Source organism: Solea solea, chromosome 1, assembly GCF_958295425.1.
Source record: "Solea solea chromosome 1, fSolSol10.1, whole genome shotgun sequence".
Taxonomy (NCBI): domain Eukaryota; kingdom Metazoa; phylum Chordata; class Actinopteri; order Pleuronectiformes; family Soleidae; genus Solea; species Solea solea.
In genome coordinates, this window is record NC_081134.1 from 950001 (window position 1) to 974275 (window position 24275).

General features: G+C 40.6%; 1 protein-coding gene across 1 annotated transcript in view; it reads left to right on the top strand.

The window, feature by feature from the left end:
• reck (reversion-inducing-cysteine-rich protein with kazal motifs) overlaps positions 1 to 24275 on the top strand; it is a 56308-nt gene that overhangs the window by 27952 nt on the left and 4081 nt on the right. Inside the window, exons 11-20 of the mRNA XM_058628573.1 lie at positions 2373 to 2585; positions 3815 to 3951; positions 4928 to 5071; positions 5186 to 5374; positions 8305 to 8427; positions 9657 to 9828; positions 12648 to 12837; positions 14036 to 14246; positions 14888 to 14961; positions 18537 to 18692. Of these exons, the coding sequence (XP_058484556.1) occupies positions 2373 to 2585; positions 3815 to 3951; positions 4928 to 5071; positions 5186 to 5374; positions 8305 to 8427; positions 9657 to 9828; positions 12648 to 12837; positions 14036 to 14246; positions 14888 to 14961; positions 18537 to 18692 (1609 nt within the window). The remainder of the gene's footprint in view (positions 1 to 2372; positions 2586 to 3814; positions 3952 to 4927; positions 5072 to 5185; positions 5375 to 8304; positions 8428 to 9656; positions 9829 to 12647; positions 12838 to 14035; positions 14247 to 14887; positions 14962 to 18536; positions 18693 to 24275) is intronic.

The window sequence follows — 24275 nt, forward strand, 5'->3', positions numbered from 1 at the left end:
GGTAATTAAAGTTTAAAGGAAACTCTAATATCATATTGAGACAAAGTCAGATTTCTTTTTTCTTAAAATAAGATTATTTTACACTGGGAAATGTGCTACACTTTTACACTTTACCAAAAATGATTTTACTTTCTAGTTGGCACCATGTCGAGTGTCATTCTGTGTAAATATTAAATATTTAGTGCTTTAAAAATGCTCTCGTCTGAATTCCAACCACATTATCTGTGTGTGTTTTAGAAGGACTAAGTTTTTGTGAGTTTTGTCCTCAGTCTGGATTCTTACATAAGCTTCACCTGCACCGTCTGAGAGTCTGAAATATGCTTTGGGCCTCATTCAGCAATATCTTCCCTTTTTTTAAAAGTTCCTTTCATTTGTTCTTACGAAGGTTTCCAAGAAAACCTTCAGCTTACGTGCTGCAACACACGACCAAAACCAGGACTGCACGCGGCAACATCTGCACACAAGTAGACACAGAGAAAGAAAGTTTATTTGAAATAGATTCAGCTGAATGGAAAGTCTGAGTGTGGCCCATAATCAATCCACATAAAAAGATATTTACCAGCTAAATGTGAACGAGTTTAAGGAAAATTCATCAATTGTTTTGTTGTTTGGCCCAAAAAATGTCAGAAAATGTTAATTGTTGTCATATTGTGTTTTGTCCACAAACCAAAGTTACACAGTTTTAATGTTTGTTTTTTTGAACAGTATAATTTCTACATTTAAGAAGCAGAAAGTTCAGAGGACTTTCAACTGATTAATCAATGACCAAAGTAACAATTGACAATTCATTCAGTAATCGATTAATAATTGGTTCATTGCTGCAACAATACTAATATTTACGTCTTTGGCAACAAGTTAATAGATTTTTACCCTTCATAATATGACTTGATCTTTTTTTCTGCTTTTTTAAAGTATTTTAAAATAAACAGGAAATAAAAACAAGGGGAAATTAAATTGCCTACAACTGAATTGACGACTGAATACTTTGATTTCTAATGTGCAGCAACGTGAAAAATGGAATGTTAATTGAAATATATGATAATACATTATTTTATTGGTGTTTTGGGAAAAACTGGACGTTTTAATTGCACATTAAGTAACTGGAAAAGAGGAAGTAGATGGAAAACAGGTGATGAAACGGAGTTAGACTATTAAAAACTGCAGTGCGTAATATTTGCTGTTGATGTTATTATTCTGCCTCTCTAAGATATTTGTATGTTGTATCCTTCATCTGAAAACAGGCTCTGTCAAGCAATACTATCAGACCACAACGGGGGCTTTTCTCGAGTTTTCAGTCAAACTCTTTCTTGCTACAATCCCACAATGTGTCTGTCTTCACTTCCTGTGTGCAGCAGTACATATACTGAGCTTATGAGCACATGCTCCATGTTATCTAGTTCAGCTGGAGAGAGAAAATACAGGAATGAGTCGGGTTAGGGTTAGGGTTTGGGGTAAGGGTTAGGGTTTAGGGGTTAGGGTTAGGGCAGGTTGGGCATCTGCAAACAGGAACCCTTTCTTCTTTATGTTTCTACAGTTTGAGACAAAAAAAAACAATCTCATTGTATTAATGTGATGTGTTACATCCACAGAATGATGCTGTCTGCAGTATAACTAAGTAAATACATGGTTTAATATCAGTGTGCAGATCACACCAGCTTGTTCTGATGTCACGGTGCAGTTTTGTTGGACTTCATTCACACCATTGTCACAGATGCAGCATCTCACTGATTTGCCAACAATAAAAACAAACGGAATATCGTGACAATTAGCAAACAAACAACATTCAAGAAACCTGTTTTCCATGAACTGGAACAAATTGCTGTCGAGAAATAGGTGGGGGTTTGATTTTGCTGCTCTTTGCCTGAACAACATATTATAACTTCTCTTTATTGATTAAAGTGCTTGGACTGGCGGCGTCCATCACAGATCACAGAGGTCTTTAGAGCCGCTCTTAATAAGAATCAGCTGATCGGACCCTTTAATTTACGTTTGAGGGGAAAAAACACTGTTGTTGAACATTTTGAGGTTGAATAATGTTAAGAATCCAGGGTCACACACACACACACACACACACACACGTAAACAAAGCAGCCACTCATAATGGAATGATGGGACCACACCCAGAACTTGTGCCTGGAACCTTCTCCTTTTTAAAGCATCAATTAGCTGACTCACTTGAGACCAAACCCACCAATCTGACATCAAAGAAACTTCCTGGTGCAGTGGAAGAGGAAAACAACCCTCACATTATCCACAGAGACGTGAGCTTCCTCCACAGGCCGGAAAAATGCCAGTTGCTGCGTTGACGTCATAGTGGAGATGCAGATCACATGATCAGGCTCTTTATTCCTGCGCTGTGCTTCTGTCCACAGGCCCACGGAGCTGTTCCGCAGCTGCAACGTCCAGTCGGACCAGGGCGCCATGAACGACATCAAGCTGTGGTCCAACGGGACCATCAAGATGCCGTTCATGAACATCCCGGTGCTGGACATCAGGAAGTGTCTGCCAGACATGTGGAAGGCCGTCGCCTGTTCCCTGCAGATCAAACCCTGTCACAGCAAGTTCAGAGGGAGCATCATATGCAAGTAGGTCGACCACTCTGGAAATCTGCCGCTGCTGCCCTTTAATCAACCTTTAATCAGCAGCACACACTTTCCTTTTTGGCATGTCTGACCCACACATCCATCCATCCATCCATCCATCCATCTATCTATCTATCTATCTATCCAAGCACTGTATGACATTGCTATGTACAATAAATGTGGAATACTGGAGTGGTACAGTAATGTGTGTGTGGGTGAGACGTTCTTTTTTACTTTTTAATTTTAATTATATGTCTTTGTTAAATGTTGTGAGCCCACATAAAGTGTCTTTTTTTATTTATTTCTTTTGCAAAAAAATGAGTAAAAACCTGTTTAAATCACAGTTACAGGGTTTTTATTTTAATGGCTAAAGTTGTATGTTCTTAATATTCTATAGTCAAGCGAGCGTTGAGGATTTTATTCAGTGAGTCTTTTGTTAAATGTTTCCGTGCCGGCAGCCATGTCGTCACTTACACAGCGGTGCTTTGCTTCTGCCTCAGCTCGCTGTATTCTGGTTCACCTGAACCTTTCCTCATGTCACTCATTCTTCTCCTCCTTTCCATTCTCTCACTCCAGGGTTTTAAGTCATGCAGTCGACAGTGAGTGATGATATAAATACGTCTGACTGGGGTTTAATGAGGCCTTGCCCTTCTCCCAGGACCTGCCCTGCCATGTGTGCGTGTGTGTGTGTGTGTGTGCGTGTGTGTATTAATCATGTTGTGGGGACCCTAATCTACACAGTCAGACATTTGTCTTCCTTATATGGACAAAATAATGTAACTTATGACCTTTCAGAGTGAAGACTTGTTGTATGTTAGGATGAGGTTAAGGTTACAGTTAGCTGCAGTTGAGTTGAGCTCAGAATAAGACTCCAGGAAATAAATGTATTTCAATGTAATGTCCTCTGAAGTCATGGAAACCAGACCTGTGAGTGTGTGTGTGTGTGTGCGTGTGCGCGTGTGTGTGTGTGTTTACTGCATAAGATCATTCACCCGTGGTGTTTAGTGATTAGTCAGACACGGTCTTCCTCTCAGGTTTTAATGTCCCACTTGTCTTAAATGACGTTACATCATCACACTTCATGCAGCTCCTCTCTGTACACACACACACACACACACACACACACACATAGAGTGTTTCGTTTTACCCATGATGCACATGATTGTTGGTGTGATGTTAATCAGTGTTGCACAGGTTGATTCTCAGGGTTTTGTTTTTAAATGTGTCCTCAGGTCAGACTGTGTGGACATCCTGACCCAGTGTGGGGACAGGAAGCGTTTCCATGAAGGACAAATGCCAGAGAGGATCTGTGAACTGCTGTCACCCATCGACGACCCTGAACGCTGCATCCCTCTCCACAGATACCTCAGTGAGTCACTGTAGATGCAATATAACACAGTATCAAATATAAAATATAAAATATAAAATATAAAATATCCATGGGAATACAAACACAGACCCAGAGGCGGAGCAACAATGGAAATAAAAGACATTTGAACAATTCTATTTATGATCGATACAACGCTCGGTCGATCGATCGTCGTTGTCAATCAGCAAGATGGAAGTAAAATTAAATGTGGCCACTAGATGGCAGAAGAACATTGAATTTCTGTGTTTCTGTGCCTCTTCAGCACACACACACACACACACACACACACACACGCCATTGAATCGATTCATCAGTTTTTAATCATAAAAACAAGCTCTGGGATTTTTCAGCTTCTAAAATGTAACATTCTCTGGTTTCTTTGCTCCATTTAACAACAAAATCAAACATTTTAGGAAACATTTTTCAACACTTATGGACCAAAGAATTAATGGATGAGAAAATAATTGACACATTGATTGATTATGAAAATCCTTATGAATATACAACACATTTATATTCTGCTCAGTTTGCTGTTTGGTCAGTTTGTGTCACTTCAGTCGTTCCAAAGCAAGGATTTAAACACCAAAGTCAAGCACATTTGAATTTACTGATGGAGGCAATCCTGTGTGTTGTGTTGTAAAATGGCTGATTTACTCTCTTGGTGCAGTGAGTGAGCGGTTTAGACGTCTAACAGCAAAATAAATCATCCACATATTCTATTAAACTACTGCAGATTTAAGCTGGTGTGGATCTGTGTCTCCTGCAGCAGGCAGTGGCCACTCACAGTGCAATAAGTGCTCATGACTTTCATTCCACAGCATTACTATGTAAGTGTGGCCTCACAGTCATGTGACCAGGGCCCCTCCCTGCAGACTACAAGTGTTATAAGTGTTAAACTGTTAATATTGTTGTTCTGTTGTCTTTTTCTCCCCCAACTCTTTCCCTTCACCCCTACTCTCTCACACACTTACTCTAGCTCCCAGTTCCCTAGGCAACGACATCGTTGAGGAGGTCATCCATCCATGCAACCCCAACCCCTGCCCCAGCAACCACCTCTGCCAGGTGAACAGGAAGGGCTGCTTAGACGAGCTCAACTGTCAGCCGTACCTCTGCATTCCAGGTACGACCGACCGCCGCTGAACACCAGCCGCTGTCTGCCTTCAGTCTGAAAAATCAAAAACTCACACTCTGTGTGTGTGTGTGTGTGTGTGTGTGTGTGTGTGTGTGAGTTTAGGCTGTAAACTGGGCGAGGCCTCGGAGTTCCTGGTGCAGCAGGACGCTCGGATCCAAGTGCCGACTCGTGCCGGACCCGCCGGGTGCTACGAAGTGTGTAGCTGCGGCCCCAGTGGCCGTCTGGAGAACTGCGTGGAGATGCCCTGTGTGGACATAAACAAGCCCTGCATCGTCGGAGGACAGAGGAAGAGTAAGACGTCCCTCATGCCCTTCTCTGTCCTAGAGGTTATCAAATGAGATTTGAGTAGTAGATTTCTCTTAGAGCTGACTGTCCAACTGTCCAACTGTCCAACATATCTGCACATGTTAGTCCCACACCTGTGTGACTGAACTGGAGCAGTGATAAATGACTACATATTTTATAATGTGTAATACACTTCACATCAACACATGAAGAAGCATGTTTGTCCCCTCCCATGCACATAAGAGTATTAAAAACATGAGGAAAACATCCCATAAAGTGCTGTACATTTAGACTGTGGACAACAGATTCACATACTGTCTGGATCTACTTCATGTTGTTGTGAGTTCAGATCAGAAGGACTTTCCTGCGTCAGTGTTGGTGAATTCTATCCATTATACAGAAGAAATGAAGTTAGTGTTGCTCATTTTTGTTCAAATGTAGAAATTGTTAATCCTGTTACTCTGAGGTGCTAAAATCATACACTTGTTATTATTTGGTAAACATTCCACAAACTAACTTTAATTTTTTACTCTGTTTACAAAGAAAGACACTGAGAAATCCACATTCTCAGTGTTTTCTTGTCTTTGTCGTCATCGATCTTTTTCTCCTTGTGATTGTTTTGTTTACGCAGAGTTTTTGTCCTTTATTGAAGACACATGTTTGGTTTGAATTGAACACACGCTGTTCTGTGCTGGACGTCAAATATCAGCACTGTTCCACATGCTCTTCTCTCTCTCGCTCCATTTACCGTCCTGTGTAAACGGTGCTGTGTGCTGCGGTCGGTCAAAGGTTCAGTGCAGGTGAAAAAGAGGAAATCAGTGAATGATTCTGAATCCATGAATGTGTGAGATCACGGAGAATTTGCATTGACACATGAAAGTGTCTAACTGTGAGATAACGTAGTGAGTCTTTTGTTAACTGCTTTAAATCTTTAAATCTTGTTGTTCCTGCGTCGTTGCTGGCGCGAGTGTCAGTGTGTGTGTGTGTGTTTCAGATCCATCCACAAAAACACAGATTCATTTGAATAAAGAATCGATGCATAAAACATGAAATATTTATTCATGTGAGGAAAATATGCCCAGTGTGGTTATTTTATTTATTTAATTACCATCCACTGACACACGTGTTCATTTTGACACAAAGACGAATAAGCCATCATTTAGAAGTCAAGTCATATTTATTTTAGGTGCTTTACTTGAGCTAAAGCTCTTTACAAGAAAAGGACAAATAAGAAAACTAAAAAGTAGTGATTAGGGAGTGAGTGAGTGAGTGAGTGAGTGAGTGAGTCATTTTGGACACAATTTTGTCTGATGTCAGTTGAAGCTCATGAGCCTATAAAAGTGTGTGTGTTTTTAAAATGTTAACTTTATATTCTGGTTTATGGTTAAAGAGGTTGGTCTATTTCTGTGCACACAGAGGATCCTAAGATGTATGAGTTTTCACAGAGATGAAGAGCAGCCAGCAGAGTGTAATTACTGTCATAAATCACTGCTTTCATGTAGGAATGATAAGAATAATCATCATCACCACCAGTAACAAGGAAGAAGGTAAAACTCCAGTTGCACAAATATGCATCATATCCATAAATACGTCCACCTCCACTCATCACTATGCTGAGTGTCAGTTTATGTCAGTATGTTCTTTAGGAAACCAGGTCAGGTAATATTCCAGTGCACTGCTTTAGTAACAGCTGTAGTAAGAACAGTAAATAAGTTTGGTTTGTTTTATTATTCTGCTCCATGTGGTTTAAAAAAAGAAGTTATTATTCTGTTGTTCTGTTTGGTCTTTGTGAGCAGAAACAGTGTGACATTATCTGTTTGCTGCGCCCTAATCTAAAAACAGGCTCTGTCAAGCAAAACTATCAGACCTGACTGAGGGAGCGTTGTGTGAATACAGCAGCACAGCCGGGGCGAGCGGGGATCAGACGCGCTTATCCTGTCAAACTGCTGAATGACAGCGAAATTCACTGTTTTCAGGAGCGTGTTTTTGTGTTTTCAGTCAAACTTAAACCTGTTGGCATTTGTCAGACTGTGTTGGTGCAGTGTTGCTGTTGCTTCTGTCTGTCTTCACATAAAACAAGTCATTTCCTGTGTGCAGGGCTTGAATTTCCTGCTCCAGAGAGAATCATGTGACGTCTCATAGGCTTAATCCTCATTGTGAACATATTTGACGATGGTTTGAATTTGTCTTTCTTTGTAAACGTGATGCACCAAAGCTGAAGTTCTTGTTTCATATGTGACAGGTGGGAGTGACTCAGTGTAGAGTATTAACCGCACTGAGGAGAGACCAGTATGATGCTCTGAACTGACCTCTGATTGGTCAAAACCTCCTGTCACTTTAGTTGCTTGTGGTTTATTTTCAAACCCTTTTTCGAGTGTTTCTCCATTAAAGTGTTATTAGAGAAAAATGATCTCATTTGAAGAAACACTTCAGAATTGGAGCTGATGATCTGACCTTCTGACTTGTGTATAGTGAGTAATATGACAGCAAAATCAGTAACCACTCAGCCGCCTTCCGTGAGTCTTAACTGTTGAACTGTGGCGTACACAGGAATGCAGGGTAAGGTGGAAAAAATGTATTATTCACAAACGAAAATATTTTGCCATCATATTCAAGGATGCACATCAAAATAAACAAGGAGGCAAATGTAAAAGAAAGTCTTGCAGAAAATAAATAATGAAACATATACAGCAGTGGCACAGCTCGCTGAAGACGAGCACACACACTTAATTAAACCATCAAGAAATACAATTACTCATCAACATTCTAGAAAAACATCAACCTTTCAGCTAAATATGGCAACTGAGAGAGCTGTGAACATTCTAATGTGGGTAATGAAATAGCATTGTACAGTATGCCACACACACACACATAGTATCACCATACAGTAAACATCTCTTGTTTCATATTTTACATTTTGAAATCTTCTCCTCCAGGTCACGGGACGTCTTTCAGGATCGACTGTCACACCTGTTCCTGTTTCGCTGGCAGCACCGTCTGCTCCACACGAGAGTGTCGCAGCTTCGGCAACGCGGAGGACGAGCGACGCCACTTCACTGGTACGTCTGTGTGTAACAGTTAACTTAAACGGCTCAATTTACAGGGGGTTGGTTCACAAGTGGCAGCATCTAGAAACTGGAATATTCAGATGGAATATTCAGGTGTGGATACAGGTCACATGTCACCCAGGTCACATGTCACCCAGGTCACACGTCACCCAGGTCACAGATCACCCAGCATGACTGCAGACATGCTGTTTTTATTCGACTCACTGAAGTTTTCTGTTCGGGTTCTGCTTGACAGACTAAAATATTACATAACCTGGATGTAAACAGCCAAATGGAAAAAGTCAAATGCCAACATTACTCCTGGAATTGTCTCCAAAAATGGCACAAAAAGATGAGCAAATGTCAAGTAAAAGTAAGATTATACCCGCTGCGACCGAAATGAAAACATTTCTGGTGGAGATACAAGTTCACATCATTCAGCAGCTGCAGGTTCATGAAAAAGCATTTATTTTTCAACTGTACTTTTAAATCTATGGTTCATTCTGGTGTTTAAATCGATTAAATGCATAATACAGTTCAAAAGCACATATGAAATTCAAATTACATGTGAAATTGTGTTACAATCACATGTGAAAAATATGGTGAAATCATGTAAAACTTTGTATAAATGTGCAAACATGTTAAAATGACATGTGGAAATATCACACGTGTCACTTTGCAAATGTGTTGACATTTAGTTGTAGTTTATTTTTAACTTTAACACATAAATGAAAATAAGCCACAGCGGAAAATAATAACTGTTGTGAAATAAGATCTGAAATGATGTTGACATTACGTGTGCAAATATTTCAAATTTAAAATGTGAAATCGTTTTGAAATCACATTTGAAAATCAGTTCAGTTTGGGGGCGTAAACCACAATATTTGGGTCCATTAAATTCTCTATAAATAGATTCTACATGGATCAGATTGTGAGTTAAGCAACAACGTTAGTGTCAGCAGAGAACGGCGAGTGGTTACGTTAGAGGCTGCACTGTCGTCTAGGAAATCCACTGTGTATTTTGTTTTTAATGCCACTACATGCAGAATTTATTTAGCTCTTTATGTTGTGAAAACTGGTGGAAGTATTCCTGAGTCATCATGTCTGAATAGAACAAGTTCTTTTTGTAGAAAACAACGAGACTGAACATTTCAAATAAAAACCGAACCGAACCGTGTGCTTGTAAGAAGCGCTGTAGCCCTCGTGTTTTTCACATTGTTTCCTGTGTCTGGTTCCCTCAGGTCTGCCGTGCAGTTGTCCTGACCGCTTCATCCCCGTGTGTGCCTCTAACGGTCGGACGTACCCCAGCGCCTGTGTCGCTCGCTGTATGGGATTCAAGGACCATCAGTTTGTGTTTGGCCAGTGTCGCCTCAGTAATCCCTGCACCAGCAAACCCTGCCAGAGAAACCAGAGGTGGCTTTTTCTCCTTCTCTCTCTTCTTCATCTGTGGCTGTCAGTGTGTTACGGTCTCACTGTTGTTTGGTGAAACCTCTGATATTCACAATCACCTCCTCTCCTAATCCTTCTAGAACATTCCGCTTCTACGCAAACATCAATGACTTGCATATTTTTTCTTTTCTTCACTTTTTTACCTTTTAACCTGAGAAAAAGCTTTCTTTGAAATCACCTTTTAAAAACCGGCTTTTATGGATTCAAAGGCTGATGTTATGTCGCTGTGTGGTGAAATATAGAACGCATGCTCTCAAGGTTGTGAGAAATAAGAAATGAGAAAAGCCTCTCAATTATGTATGTGGTGTCTCAGAAGGCTTCACACAGCTGGAGTATAAACAAGACTTTCCACAGTTTGGCACAGATGCAGCGCCGGACTCAAAGACCACAGATTGTTGATAAAATGCATGAATACAAACCTGTATTCTTGTGAATGGCCATCAGCGGCAATTAGACGCTAAATCTCTAAATGACTAGTTCTTACTTACTAGTATTTGATCCTTAGAACAGAGAACATTGTTCTATTGGAGCTCCATTTTTTAAATGATGGTTCAATGTAGAGCCAAACTTTAACTTCCTCCCTTCTTCACCCTTTCATCCAAATATGTTCTCCTCTGCTTTTAAACAACACGATGGAATTGGACAGAGCTTCAGAACAGCAGATCACAAACCACTGGGTTACGTCACAGTGTGTTGCCACTCAGTTGAACCCAGAGAAGCTAATTACACAAGTCTAACCAAAGCCAAGAACTATCCAGACACCAGTGCAGAGCCAGAGACCACAGAGACATTGGCACATTGTTAAGCGAGACACTATTCTGAGTGTGTGTGTGTGTGTGCACGCTGCTGTACATGATGTACAAAGGAAAAGTGACTGAGCTCCTGAATATAGTTTTTTCCCCTGGAGATATTGAGTGTTGCTGCGTCTTCCACCTGAATCCTAGTGTTTTCTACTGTTCGTGTCTCTGTTGTTGTTCACGTCTCAAATTGCTTCCATGGAACCAGGGAAAATGAGAGCAAGGCAAAAAAACCACCTCCTTAATGTTTGCACATTCTTCATTGTCACTGAGAGTCTCAGTCCCTCCCTGAGCTGTTATCCACCAAGTCATGACAATAACTCTGCATATGTTCTCATACTGTAGATAGAAGGCTATGGATAACACACACACACACACACACAGTGTATGAATGCTCCCCCTGTGGTTGTTAGCTGATAAATATTTCTTTTTATTTCATTATTAATGTGCTTGTTTTGTGTAAACTTTATTTCTTTGCATCTATGAAGCACAGAATTTCCTTCTGTTAAATCTGAATCTACGCTGGTGTCTCGGTCCGATCATCGGACGTTCACAGATGGACCGCACTATTATATAGATAATACTATTTAGATTTAGATTTAGATTTATTAGATTACAAAGACCGCTTCCCAACAAAATGCCAAATGTACTCATTCAGCTGACACAGAGAGAAGTCTGAGGATTGACGTTAATCAAAATAAAACATTTTTAAACATTAAAAGAATCATAATAAAAGCAGGACATTAAAATTAGAAGAGACTAAAACATATTATCTGTGTCAGTTATCAGCCCGAGCCCAATGAAAATCTGCCACCTCCAGCTCCGCCTCCTGTCTTTTAGGCAGTGACGGACATCCTTAGTACTTAAGTGTAAAAGTACAACTTAATATGATAATGTTGTTAATTTTGTGTTTATTTACCGCTCTAAAAATAAAAATGTTAAACACAAACAATGAAGGTAACTTCCACCCTCCCATCCTCCTTCCTGTCTTTCCTAATCTCTCTCCTTCCTGTCCCCTCATTACTTTTGTCTGTTCATCCTCGAAAGTAGTTTGTTTTCAAATTGGTGAGAATTCAGTCTCACTCCAGTTGAGCTGAAAGCAATGATAAATTCCACGTGCACAAAATAAAGAGAGGAATTCTCTGCAACTGCAACAAAGTCAGGATCCATATGAATAACGACAAGACGTGGTGTAGGTAACAGTGTCCATGTCACCAGGTCACTGTGCTGAGTAACAAAGAAATGTGTCGAGGTCAAATGAGGTCATTTAGTGCAGTGCAGTAAAAGTCAACGTTTATTTTCTATAATAACAAAGTATTATTACTGACATTATATTATCTCACTCCCTCTCTCTTACCTGTGATTTGTCCACGTCTGTCGTTTGTCTTGACATTTCATTTCCTGTCCTCTGTCCTGTCCTCTGTCTCCTTTACGCTGCAGCTTCTGTTATTTACATCTTTTTTGTATCTATCTGTAAAAACCTGTTAAAGCCAGTGTTCAAATTTGCAGAGTTCAAAAAAAAGTCCAAGCATTTAGCGTTTTGTTCTGAAGGGAAACAACGTCGTGAAAGTAAGCAAAACAACTCACAGTCAACAACACCTGGTTTATGCCCAGCCTTGGAGACCTGTTGCTATGGTGATAGAGAAGTGTGTCTTTATGTGTTATTAATGTTGCCTTGCTCTTGTTTATCTCCTCTCTACTGGGTTTGTACACAGATACATGGATAAGATTAATGTTATAACTTCACAATCATTTTTTATGTATATAGTATAGCATGAATATCTATATATATACATATATATGTACATATACATACTGTATACTGTATATACATATTAAAATAAAAAACTAGAATTAAAAAATATAATTAATGATCCAAATGACACAAAAAGATGAATAAATAAATAAATTATAAATGAAGTAGTGATTAAAATAAATAATGTACATATACATATAAATAAAAAGCCATATTCTCTGTATTTCCAGGTGCGTCCCAAAGTATCGCGTGTGTCTGAGTGACGTGTCAGACTGTCCACAGTACGAGTGCGTCGGCCGCCCGGGGTCATGTGATAAGAACACCGTGGAGCCAGTGTGTGATACCGACGGCCTGGTTCACCTGAGCGTGTGTCACCTGCTGCAGGCTGGGAAGACGCTGGCTTACATGGGACACTGCCAGGTAGGTGACAGCCAGCGGGAGACAGCGAACAGGAGACAGCGAGCAGGAGACAGCCAGCAGGAGACAGCGAGCAGGAGACAGTGAGCAGGAGACAGCGAGCAGGAGACAGCGAGCAGGAGACAGCGAGCAGGAGACAGTCAGCACGAGACAGCGAGCAGGAGACAGCGAGCAGGAGACAGCGAGCAGGAGACAGCGAACAGGAGACAGTGAGCAGGAGACAGTCAGCAGGAGACAGTCAGCAGGAGACAGCGAAATTGTCCGTGGCTGTGAAAGCATTTGCTGCTGTCACTGTTGAGGAAACCTTAAAAAGAATTGAATAAAGTGTGTTCTTCAGTCAATAGTCCTCTCAGAGTTTGCTGACACGTCAGAGTAAACAGATTTTGGAGCAGAGGTCAGAGGTCAGAGTCTGCTGCTCTGATGCCAATAACACAAGCTTGACATATAAGATGATACCGGTGGTGCTGACCATCAGTCCGTCGATTTTCTACGGCTTTGTCCTCCACTCGAGGGTCACAGGGAGAGATGGAGCACAGGGTGGAATCCACGCTCACATGTGGAGGATAGGAGGTTGAACCGTGACCCAAACTGGTGACCTTGTTGCTGTGGCAACAATGCTTGCCACTGCCTCACCGCGTAGCCGTGGTCCTGACCGGCTCTGGCTAGAAAGGGTTAGAGTCTGTAGCTTTGAAGAGTTTTACTCGAATAAAGTTTCTATGACTGTTTAAGAGTCATTGAAAGTTATTTTAACTTTGGGGAAAACTTTGTCTCATACAATGACACGGAAATCAATAAGCAGTAAGATCCAGTTTAAATGCTGTTGCTGCTTCTTATTCACATGTTTACAGTCTTTCTACATGAAGTATTTATGTCATACTCAGTGTTTTTGGACTGGCTCTGATCTTATTGTTAGTGTAGATTCTTTAAAGTGTGGTTAATGAGGTGCAGACACATGTTACTGCTGACTGTGCCCCTTATGTTGAGAACCAGCCTGTGACAAGGACACTTGAAATACGACTGGCAGCAGGGCCACGAGGAAAAACTGACTTTAGCCACTAAACAAATGGCTCACAAAAATAAAATCTACACCTGGTTGAGTTTATAATGTGTGTGTGTGTGTGTGTGTGTCTGTGTCTGTGTGTGTGTGTGTGTGCGTGTGTGTGTGTGTGTGTGTGTGTGTGTGTGTGTGTGTGTCCCTCAGGACGCCTGCAGGAAGCCACAGCAAGTGTGTGGCCACAACGGAGAGACCTACAACACAGTGTGCGATGCCTTCTCTGATCGCGTGGCCCTGGACTACGAGGGCCCCTGCCACGCTGTGGGGGCCGTGTCTGACGTGGCCCCAGACTCTGCTTGTGGTTTTATTCCTTGTCCGGCTCTGTCCATGCGCGGCTGCCAGCCTGTCACGCCCCCTGGTGAGTGGAGCCACACGTTAACCAGGATGTTAGTCTGTGTTGCTTTGTAAGCTCCTCCCTCTCATGTGTGTGGACTGATGGGGAAACAACGTCATTCCTCCACAGAAGGAAATATTCATTCATTCATTCATTCATTCATTCATTCACTCATTCACTGAAGCACCAATGAATCCCTGAATTACTGTTATGAGTAACAGTTATTTCATGTTTCAATGTAACTCAGGTTAATGACGCCATTCATCCATATATTATTCATGGGTGTATTAAGCTACTGTTAATGTTTATTAAAGGTTTCTCTGACTGAAATCATTTATTAACCATCATTATCCTTCATTAATGTTATTGCGACGTGTAAAACATGTTTCACAAATGTTTAGTGTGTGTGTGTGTGTGTGTGTGTGTGTGTGTGTGTGGTTGTTAAAGTAATACTCATTCAAAACTCCCATAAACACTTAACTGATGTTACCAGTAGCTTTATTCACCCTAGAATAGTATGACTTAATCTACCTGAATAACATGATTGCATTGTTTGATTAACAGTAAATTAATTGTATTATTATTGTTATTTTAGAGCTAAGTGATGACGTGTATGACGTGCAGGACGTGCAGGACGGTCCCTGACCTTTAGTGTCTGTCTTTAGGAGCTTGCTGTCCCATCTGTGCCAGCATGCTGCAGATCCTGTGGAACAAAGAGCAGATGAACACGTTCTCCAAGGTAAGAACTGATGTGATCATCATTAGTGTCACAGTCTGTAAATGTCCAAGAATAGAAATGTGTCATTTTACCCTGTACTGTAGTATTTTAGTTAAAGGTATATTTTCAAAATAATTAACAATTAATTGCGTTTCCTTTAGGAATAATATGTAAATAACTGGCTCCAACCATCCCATTGTTTGGTAAATCTCCCCTTTGTCTACTAGAGTTAAATGGTACAGTTAGACCGACTGTTGTCAGGACTTTACCGTTCCAAACCATACTGTACTGTCCCAAAGTGAACCTCACCATGATGGAAACACAGTATTAGACTGTGACTGGTCAGAGTTCTGGACCAGGGCCCGATCCATTATGAAAATACTTTGATTTGATCACAATGAAGTAAGACGAACAAACTACAGAGACAATCTGGTGGATTATAAACTGGATCATCTCGAGACGGCGTCGCTCGTCGCTGCCAAACTATAAATATGTCACGTGTTGAAACACAAAGCACATTTTTAAATTGTAAATGACAAAAGATGAATATTTCTTTGTTGCAGAAAACTTTGTTTCATCTTGTTCCATTCTTCTTATTTTAAGAGAAGATGATTGAATAAAATAATGATTTAGTAAATGAGTGCAGTCAACTGTAGGTGAAAGAGTTAACCCTGGTTCTCTGAGACATGAGTGAGTGAGTGAGTGAGTGAGTGAGTGAAACGATTGTTCAACGACAACAGTTGTTACATATGCAGAAGTTTTGAAGCTTTAAAGGCCAGAAAATCAGTATCTAATCTACACAAACATTACTGACACACCCTCACTTTGCTGCAGTATGTTAGTCAGAAGTGAGTCCTTCCTTCCTTCCTTCCTTCCTTCTTCCCTCCCTCCCTCCCTCCCTCTGCCTGTAAACCCAGTGTTGTGTGTTGTGCTGCTCTTCCTCCTGAGTGTGTGTTCAAACACTGACATGTTATTAGCTAATATGTCCCTCTGGCATCTCACTCTCATCATCTTAATTATAACAAAGCCTCTTTGGCTCCAAGTCAACTTGGCCGTTATCCACAGCACGGGGCCATCCTGTACGACTCAGCACTGAGCCTTCTTAATCCCTAACACAAGCAGGGCTGATTTAATCTGCAGCTGCTCAGATACATGACCATGTGAGAGGCTGAGGAGGAGGAGGAGGAGGAGGAGGAGGCGGCTGAGGAGGAGCATGCTGGGAGCATCTCTAACACACATCCACATCATGTTGATGTCCAGGTGTTGGGGAAGTGATCTGGAATATAATCTGTAAACACTTAATGAGCGAGTGGTAGGCGAGCTTCCTCTGGTGGCGCTGTTCTACTGTATCATTACATGTCATTACATCATCATCATCATATACCAGGGGATGTGATCGGAATTTTGACTGTTGTGTGTAGAAGATGAAACGTTGCATATGTATAAATGAAATAATAATAATTAGAGCTCCTTCTTAATTTGGCTTTACTGTACCCGTGTGTGAATTATGTGAGGAAGAAGATGATTAATCATCTTATTGGGAATAAATCTGCTTCCTGTAAAATAGTCTGCCGATAACTTCGGCGTTCCTTCGACGTGTTCCAATCCAACTTTTTAAGGATATCAACAAGTTATCGTTACCATCAAAATCCCAAAAATTAATTTTCATATTTTTTGCCCCATAACGTCGACCCATAATGACCGTATGCTTTACAGGTGTTAGCGACTGTTTTAAACCTGTTAACCTTTAACATCAAGGTGATTGACATATGCGCTGCATCATGTTAATAAACATGTGCTGCCACCCTCTGGCTTTACATGGCACTGCAACATAAGTGGTGAGTGCGTGCGTGCGTGCGTGCGTGCGTGCGTGCGTGCGTGCGTGCGTGCGTGCGTGCGTGCGTGCGTGCGTGCGTGCGTGTCGTTATAAACCCTGTTTCCTGTGAAAGAGCACGACTGTGGCTGCTTGACCTGCAGTTAGTCTCAGTGCAGTTTAATAAAGAGCTCATCAGTTTCAGTGCATAATCACAGGATCCACTCGTGTCATGTCTCTGACCCCGTCCTCTTTATCTCACTCCGTCTTTACTCTCTTGCCGCATCGATGACTCTTCATCCATAACATTATTTTTAGCTTTCACAGAAAGAGAGAACTTGACAGAAACTCTTTATTTCTCACTTTTACTGAGACGGAGCTGCAACACCTGAGCAGGAAGAAAACACACCTGGACTCACGCTGTGCACACGAAGGAAGAGTTTTATATCAACACCCTAAATGAATCATTTACAGCCTCGTACATTTAGGCGTTTTATTAGGAGAAGAAACTAAAGTCAGAGCTGCGTGCTGAAGAAAGGCAAATGACAGTAAATGACAGTTTTTACCTAAAAACTTTCAACTTCAACTTCCACTTTTTACATTTTTAAATAGTTCTAGAGCCGTTTCTGTAGCTACAGTAATCATCTGTTATTTTTGATGAATAAAGATGAGCTGAGAGGAGGAGGGGCCGGGTGACAGTGGCTTTAATATTTGACTAAAGCATTTATCTCATCACACTCCACAGCAGAAGAAGAGAAGGACAAGTGTTCTTGTCTGCGTCTCTCAATCACAACAAGATCCAAACTGTACTAGAGAAGGGTTAGATCCCTATTTTAGTATGATGGAACACATCATTATTCATAACGGCACGTTAAGATTCAGCTCTGCCTCATGAAAAGAAAAACGTTATCTTTTCATTCTTGTATGTCATTTGTATGTCACACAGTGGAGCAGTGGCTGGCATCGTTGCCTCACACCGGTTTGGATCCCAATGCGAGCGAAGCATCTTTTGTGGAATCTGCATGTTGTCGTGGGTTTTTCCTCCAGCTTCCTCTCACAGTCCAAACACATGCGTATTTGGGGATTCAGGTTCATTGAGTCTGATAAATGATGGGATGGATGGATGCTTTTAGGCTGATGATGTTTTTACATCATGAATTCATTTTATTCTAAATAAAGAATGCTCACCAGACTTTTAGCCTTGGTGTGCAGTGAAAACGTGCTTATTTCAAATTGTGTTAGAGGTGTTAAGGTGTCAAATAAGCCTTTGGAAATCACATTAAATGTCTTGAAATCTAAATAGGTGAAAAGTGGGAAAAAAGAGGATAAAGACAACAACAAAAAAGCATCCAGAGTATTATTATTACTATTATTATGAACTGGTATAATAACACATCCACTAACACAGTGACAGAGTGATGGTGGAAGAAAAGACTGTGTTGTTTCTGAAAGGCTTAGTGAGCTTTAACCATGAATAATGTACAACGCAGAGCTGCAACTGTCATATGATTTATTTACAGGCTAATTCATCCTGTGGCAAATAAATGCATCAACAGTAATACTAATAACAGTAATAATAATAATAATAATAATAATAATAATAATAACAATAATAATAATAATACACTGACTCCCACTGACTCATTTCACCCCTGGAGCTCTCTCTGACTCTGGCTGAGCTGTTTTCAGTCCAGTCTGGGTCTGGATCTGGATCTGATGTCTGCTGTTCAAAGTCCATGTGATTGTCATAATGATGTGATATTTTTTTTTGTTCGCCCTGCAGCTGAATAAGATGCAGGCGGTGACGGTCCAGGACGTCCTGCAGATCCTGCGGCATCACGTCTCTGTGCCACAGTGTGATGTGTTTGGTTACCTGAGCATCGACCATGAGCTGGTGGTTCTCATCGCCCCGGTGGACCAGCAGCCGACACCACTGCAGGTAACACACACACACACACACACAGAAACCAGTGCAGAAATCCCTGTTAGAGTCATGAAGTGTTCCGAGCTCATCAATCGCAGCAGAAGAATGAGCAGATGCTGATAAACGTGGAAACACTGTTATTTAAATATCACGTCCCTGTGCATTCAGAGGAGTGGAATGTATCTGTCCTAGAAATCACAAGTGACATTTAACCCACTGGTTTTATTTAGCAGCCTGAAAACGTGAAATAAATGGAAGAAGAAAAAAATGCAGTTTGGAATGAAATCACTTCTCCAGTCAGCAGACTCTAGCTGAAGTTTAAGTTTTATATTTATAAAATATAAAATGAATTGAGGTCCACTGAAATGTCTCAATGAGTCAAAGGTCCATTTATTATAGTCAGTCAAACTCTACGCCATCATCCTGTTACACTCAAAACAAAATGTCCTTTTCATTCAAAACAACAACAAAAATACTGTCATTACTAAAATGAAATGCACTTTTCATTTTGCAATCTCCAAGTAAGATTGCAAAATCTTACAATCTTTATTTGAAATCTTACATTCAAATAAAACAAGAAAAAATATATATCATCAGGGAGGTTCTTTTTAAATATAGATACAAAAAAATTGCTGTTCGAACGTGAATCAAACATCTGAGGAACTCAAATGTAACAAAATGTCCCTTTAGTTTAACAAAAGAAATCAGCTCCTCCATCGAAGCCTTAGAAGATTTCACAAAAACCATCAACTGTGATGTCACGAGTGATGTCTGTGGACTCACCCACAGCTCACGACTCTCAGTACGTCTGGTGGAATCTGAGAGAAGCTTCATTTTAGCTTTTGTTTGCCTTCAAACATGTCGTCCATCACTTCAGTCACACATTATTTCATCATTTCTGCATCAGAGAATGTTTTCTTCAGATTGCACTGGTAAAATATCACTGAAAAATGAAAATGAAATGAAATATGCTGTAAGTATTTGTATATAAAGGTGAAGAAACAATATTCTTATTCTTGACTTTAAAATTGTGGCTCTTCACTTTGAATTGTTTTGTCCCTTTGTATAACTAGAATAGGGGAAGTATTTTTAAAAAATGGTGCTTCCCAACCTTAATTGAGAAAATGAATCATGAATTAATGTTTGGATAATTACAATAAAAACCTCCTTATGCTACTAGTTATTTTTGTTTTTTTTTAGTATTTTATTAATGTAATATTAACAGAGTCTATACCTTTTATTTGTTACTTTTAGATCAATCCGAGTATTTGAAATACATACGCATCTTATATATGCCTGAATATTATGCTCATGTCAGAATTGATCGTCCTTCCTCACAAGTTCAGGCCTGGCGTCAGATTTGATTGTTGCCTCCGCTCATTTTCATATTGACATCTTATGTTACCGTTTACAAATGTTTGTTTCGTGTCTCCGTGTAAATCGTGCTCAGTGTTTCTTTCCTTTATTCTAACACCAGCCCCGTGTAAGCGACACCAACATGATAAACACAGCAGCGTGAGCGATGTTAATGACCCACTTAGGTCCTAGTGCACATAAATATTCATGCTGACGGTGATTAAAGTGGTAAACTGAGGAGGAGGAGGAGGCATTTGTCTCCCTCCGTGTCTCTTCTCACCTTTTTCCACTTCATTTGCATCGTTTTATCGTCACGATTCATGTCAACATAATGAAGCTAGTGACTATGTTTCAAAGCGTGTGCCGGTGTTTCCAGGACACAGCGTGACGAGAGGTCGGTTCGTCGGGGTTGAGGGAAAAGTTTCGCTCTATGAAAGTGTGAGTGAATCGCGTGAATGGGTGAATGGTCAAACTGTGGTGTACAGACATCAACACCAGAAAAGTGCGACATACAGTGAATACAGAGCAGTGAGCACTGGACAGCCCTCACAACCCCAGATCAAAGGAATGTGAGGGCGGGGTCTGTGTGGGGGCGGGAGCCTGCTCCATGGCTAGTGGGAACACCAAATGTGTTTTTTACTATAATTCCTGCAACATTCATGGGTTCACCCCGAGTCTGATTGCAATTGTCACAGAGTAAGTGAAAGAAAAAGAAAAATATGATGAGAGCCTTTGTACCAGTCAGTGCTCAGGACCTAATAACAATATTTGTGATAAGTGGAGCTAATGACTGTTAGCTGTGATTGGACGGGTCTGTGTTTAATTCAATTCACAACCAAGCAGCAATGATTTCCCTGTCTAATATTATCATCTGTGTTACATTCAAAAAGACCTGGAAGTAATTGGAAAAGGATCATTTTGCAATAGTTTGTATTTTTTCACTTTTAGAATATTTAGGTACACAACAATAATAATTATTATAATAATAATAATAATAGTATACACAGTCTCCTTTGTTTGATGGTCTGTGTGGTTTATGGTTCTGTGCTCCATGTCTCCGCCTTTTCATTTAGACTTTGCTTGCCTTTCATTGAACTGCTCCATTTTCATTTAGTGATTGGTTTATTTAAGAATTGTGTTTTTGGAACTCTGCATCGTGACAGTTCTGTTCTGTTTGAATGTGAATTCAACCTTTTCAAAGAACTGCACCACCTCTATGTGACCTGGTCATGTCTAAGACTTTTTATTCTCAAACTTATTTTAGTGTTCTGTTTTTCCTAAAGATGCTTCTGGTCACATTCTTTGTGTCAGAGACCCTTTAGCAACATAAAGTTTAACCTTCACAGTGCAGCTATTTCAGCTTTTGTTAATGTTCCTGCTTTTTTTATAGCTCAATGTTTCATGAACAAAGACTGTGACCTCACAGAAACTGTATTTTCAGAGCATTTAAAATAACAACTCAGTGATAAAGAAATGTCTTTCATGTCTTTGTCTCAGTTTTAGTCTCAATACATATATGTCCTAACATTTTTTATTGCAGTATTTTGAAAGGAAGTGGAGGGTGAAGACACTTCAGACTGAGTTCAAAGTTCTGACCAAGACACAGAGAATGGTGGTGGTGTGTAATACTGCAACACAGTAGATCACAGCAGATCACAGCAGATAACTGCATATCACAGCAGATCACAGCAGATCACAGCAGATCACTGCAGATCACAGCAGATCACAGCAGATCACAGCAGATCACTGCAGATCACTGCAGATCACAGCAGATCACAGCAGATCACTGCAGATCACTGCAGATCACAGCAGATCCCTGCAGATCACTGCAGATCACAGCAGATCACAGCAGATCACAGCAGATCACAGCAGATCACTGCAGATCACAGCAGATAACTGCAGATCACAGCAGATCACTGCAGATCACAGCAGATCACTGCAGATCACAGCAGATCACAACCATGGTCAAATAAGTTCACAATGACTCTCTCTGTGGTGTTTAGATCTTGTGTCACCCAACGACATTACAGGACACAGGAAGTCATTTGAAGTCTGCTCCTCATGTTGTTGTTGAGTACACCCACCTGCCCCTGCTCTGCTGCTGTATACACACAAACGCTCCCTCAGTCAGGTCTGATAGTTTCACTTGACAGAGACAGTTTTCAGATAAGAGATGGTTCCTGTTCATGAAGAGCAAACAGAGGCAGAATAATAAACTCTGTCACATCTGTGAGTGTAATTAGGTAACATCGTTTTCTTGAAATATGTTATTATAAAACATTTGACTGAGGATACAGTCAATCACTTTTGGGAGATAAGGCTGTTGCTTCAAACATTTGGGACACAGAGGTGGGCAGTTTCATGCCAGGGAACCTGAATATGGCATAACATTAGCTCTGAGGTAAAGTACCTGTCTTGCTTCTTTTTTCCTGTGTCTTGGATTATCCATGATTGACAGGAGGTCACTGTGTTGGCAGGAAGTCAGTAGAGAAAAGCATGTGAATGGATGTAGTTCATGCTTCATGAAAACAATCCCCCACCATATGCCCTGTTTATTCCCACTGATGCTTTTAGCTACAGTGCCTTCATCGGCATAGTAATGTAGCTGAGAACGTTTTGGATGGACTAACATCGCACATGGGAGCAACATTCATGTATTTCTGCTATGAGCCAGTCTGTTTTCCTGGGATCTATTATGGTCTGTCCGTTAGAATGAAAACATCTCCCCATTCCCCTTCAGCCATCTTTTTTCACCAGTCTTTTCTCTTTTAAGGACAATAATAAACCTGGAGAACTCACACAATCATTTACACCTTGATACTGAAAAATATATCTTGAAGCTGAGTCTAGGTAAATGGTTTGTGTTTATGTTTATGTAGCGTGTTTCTAGTTTTGATGACCACTCTAATGTAAAGCTGCTTTACCATTCACCCATTCACACCCATTCACCCACACTTTAATACAGCGCATTATCTATCACTCATATTTCATACCCATTCACACGGTGCCGACACAGTCGTCAGGAGCAACATGAGGTTAAGTGTCACTGCCTGTAAATGTGAAGGTAAAATGTAGGATTCTCGTCAAGTCTCATCAGTGTGTGTTGATGTAATATCACAGATGTTCCATATGGTCAGTTTCCAGTGGGACTCAGTGTCTCTCAGTGAGATAAACTGGTAAAAATACTCTTCAATTTTATCTGGTAAGACATTTGTTAAGAGTTAAAAAAAAAGTTCCTTTCTTTGTGAAAAGAGCAGAAGCTGGTTTTACTGCAGTCAGTGCACTTAATACTAAATTTGTGTGTACTATATTTAAATACTAAATTATCCCTTCACAATTACAGGCAATGAATATTATTTATTTTCTTTAAACAAAGTTAATACTTGAATGAACTTATATTAGCTGCTGTAATTAGCAATAGAAGCCTAAATTCTGAAATTGACTAATTTAAGAAATTAACATATAAAACAGGGAACAAAGAGAGAAAGAACAAACAAAGAGAAATGAATCTCCACTGGCAGCTAAATGCCATTAGATTCAGGCAAAGGAGCAACTGTTTAAATAGGCAAGGATGAACTTAACACACACACACAACACACAGCAGACTCTGCTGTTACTAGGCAACAGGTTCCCCCACTTGTTTGTGAAGTGTTAGTGTATGTACTTTTCACCCTCTCACGTCCACAGTCATGCTGTGCATGTTTTATATGTGGCACAATTTTCCTCAAATGCTGCTGGCACAGTCGCCACAAGCAGTTTGAGGTTCACTGTCCCAAGGACTTTGGGACAGTGAGATGACGGGAGCTGAGGAACCACCAGCTGATTTTCTCATTAGGACCCGCTGAGCCTACTGAGCCACAGCCACAGCAACAACATCTTTGTCCAGTGGTTTGTCATCGGGTCCCTAGATTTACCTCAGTTTAACATAGAATCATCACACGCTCTCTTCACACATAAAAGCTGCGAGGACATCAGATGAATCAGATTACTGATAAACACAATGAGAGGCAGATAACCTACCATCAAAGTTTGCAACTCGGTCTTATTCATCCATAGAGAAGACAACAATGTCTTGTTTGCTCTGATGATGGACAGGTTGACAGATGAGGTCACGACAAGAGCCTCCACAGACTCATGTCACACATCATATTTGCAGATGATATCGTAATCTGTAGTGAGAGAAGGGGACAGGTGAGAGAGAGCCTCGGGAGGAGCAAGACAGACTGTGTGTGAATGACAGTG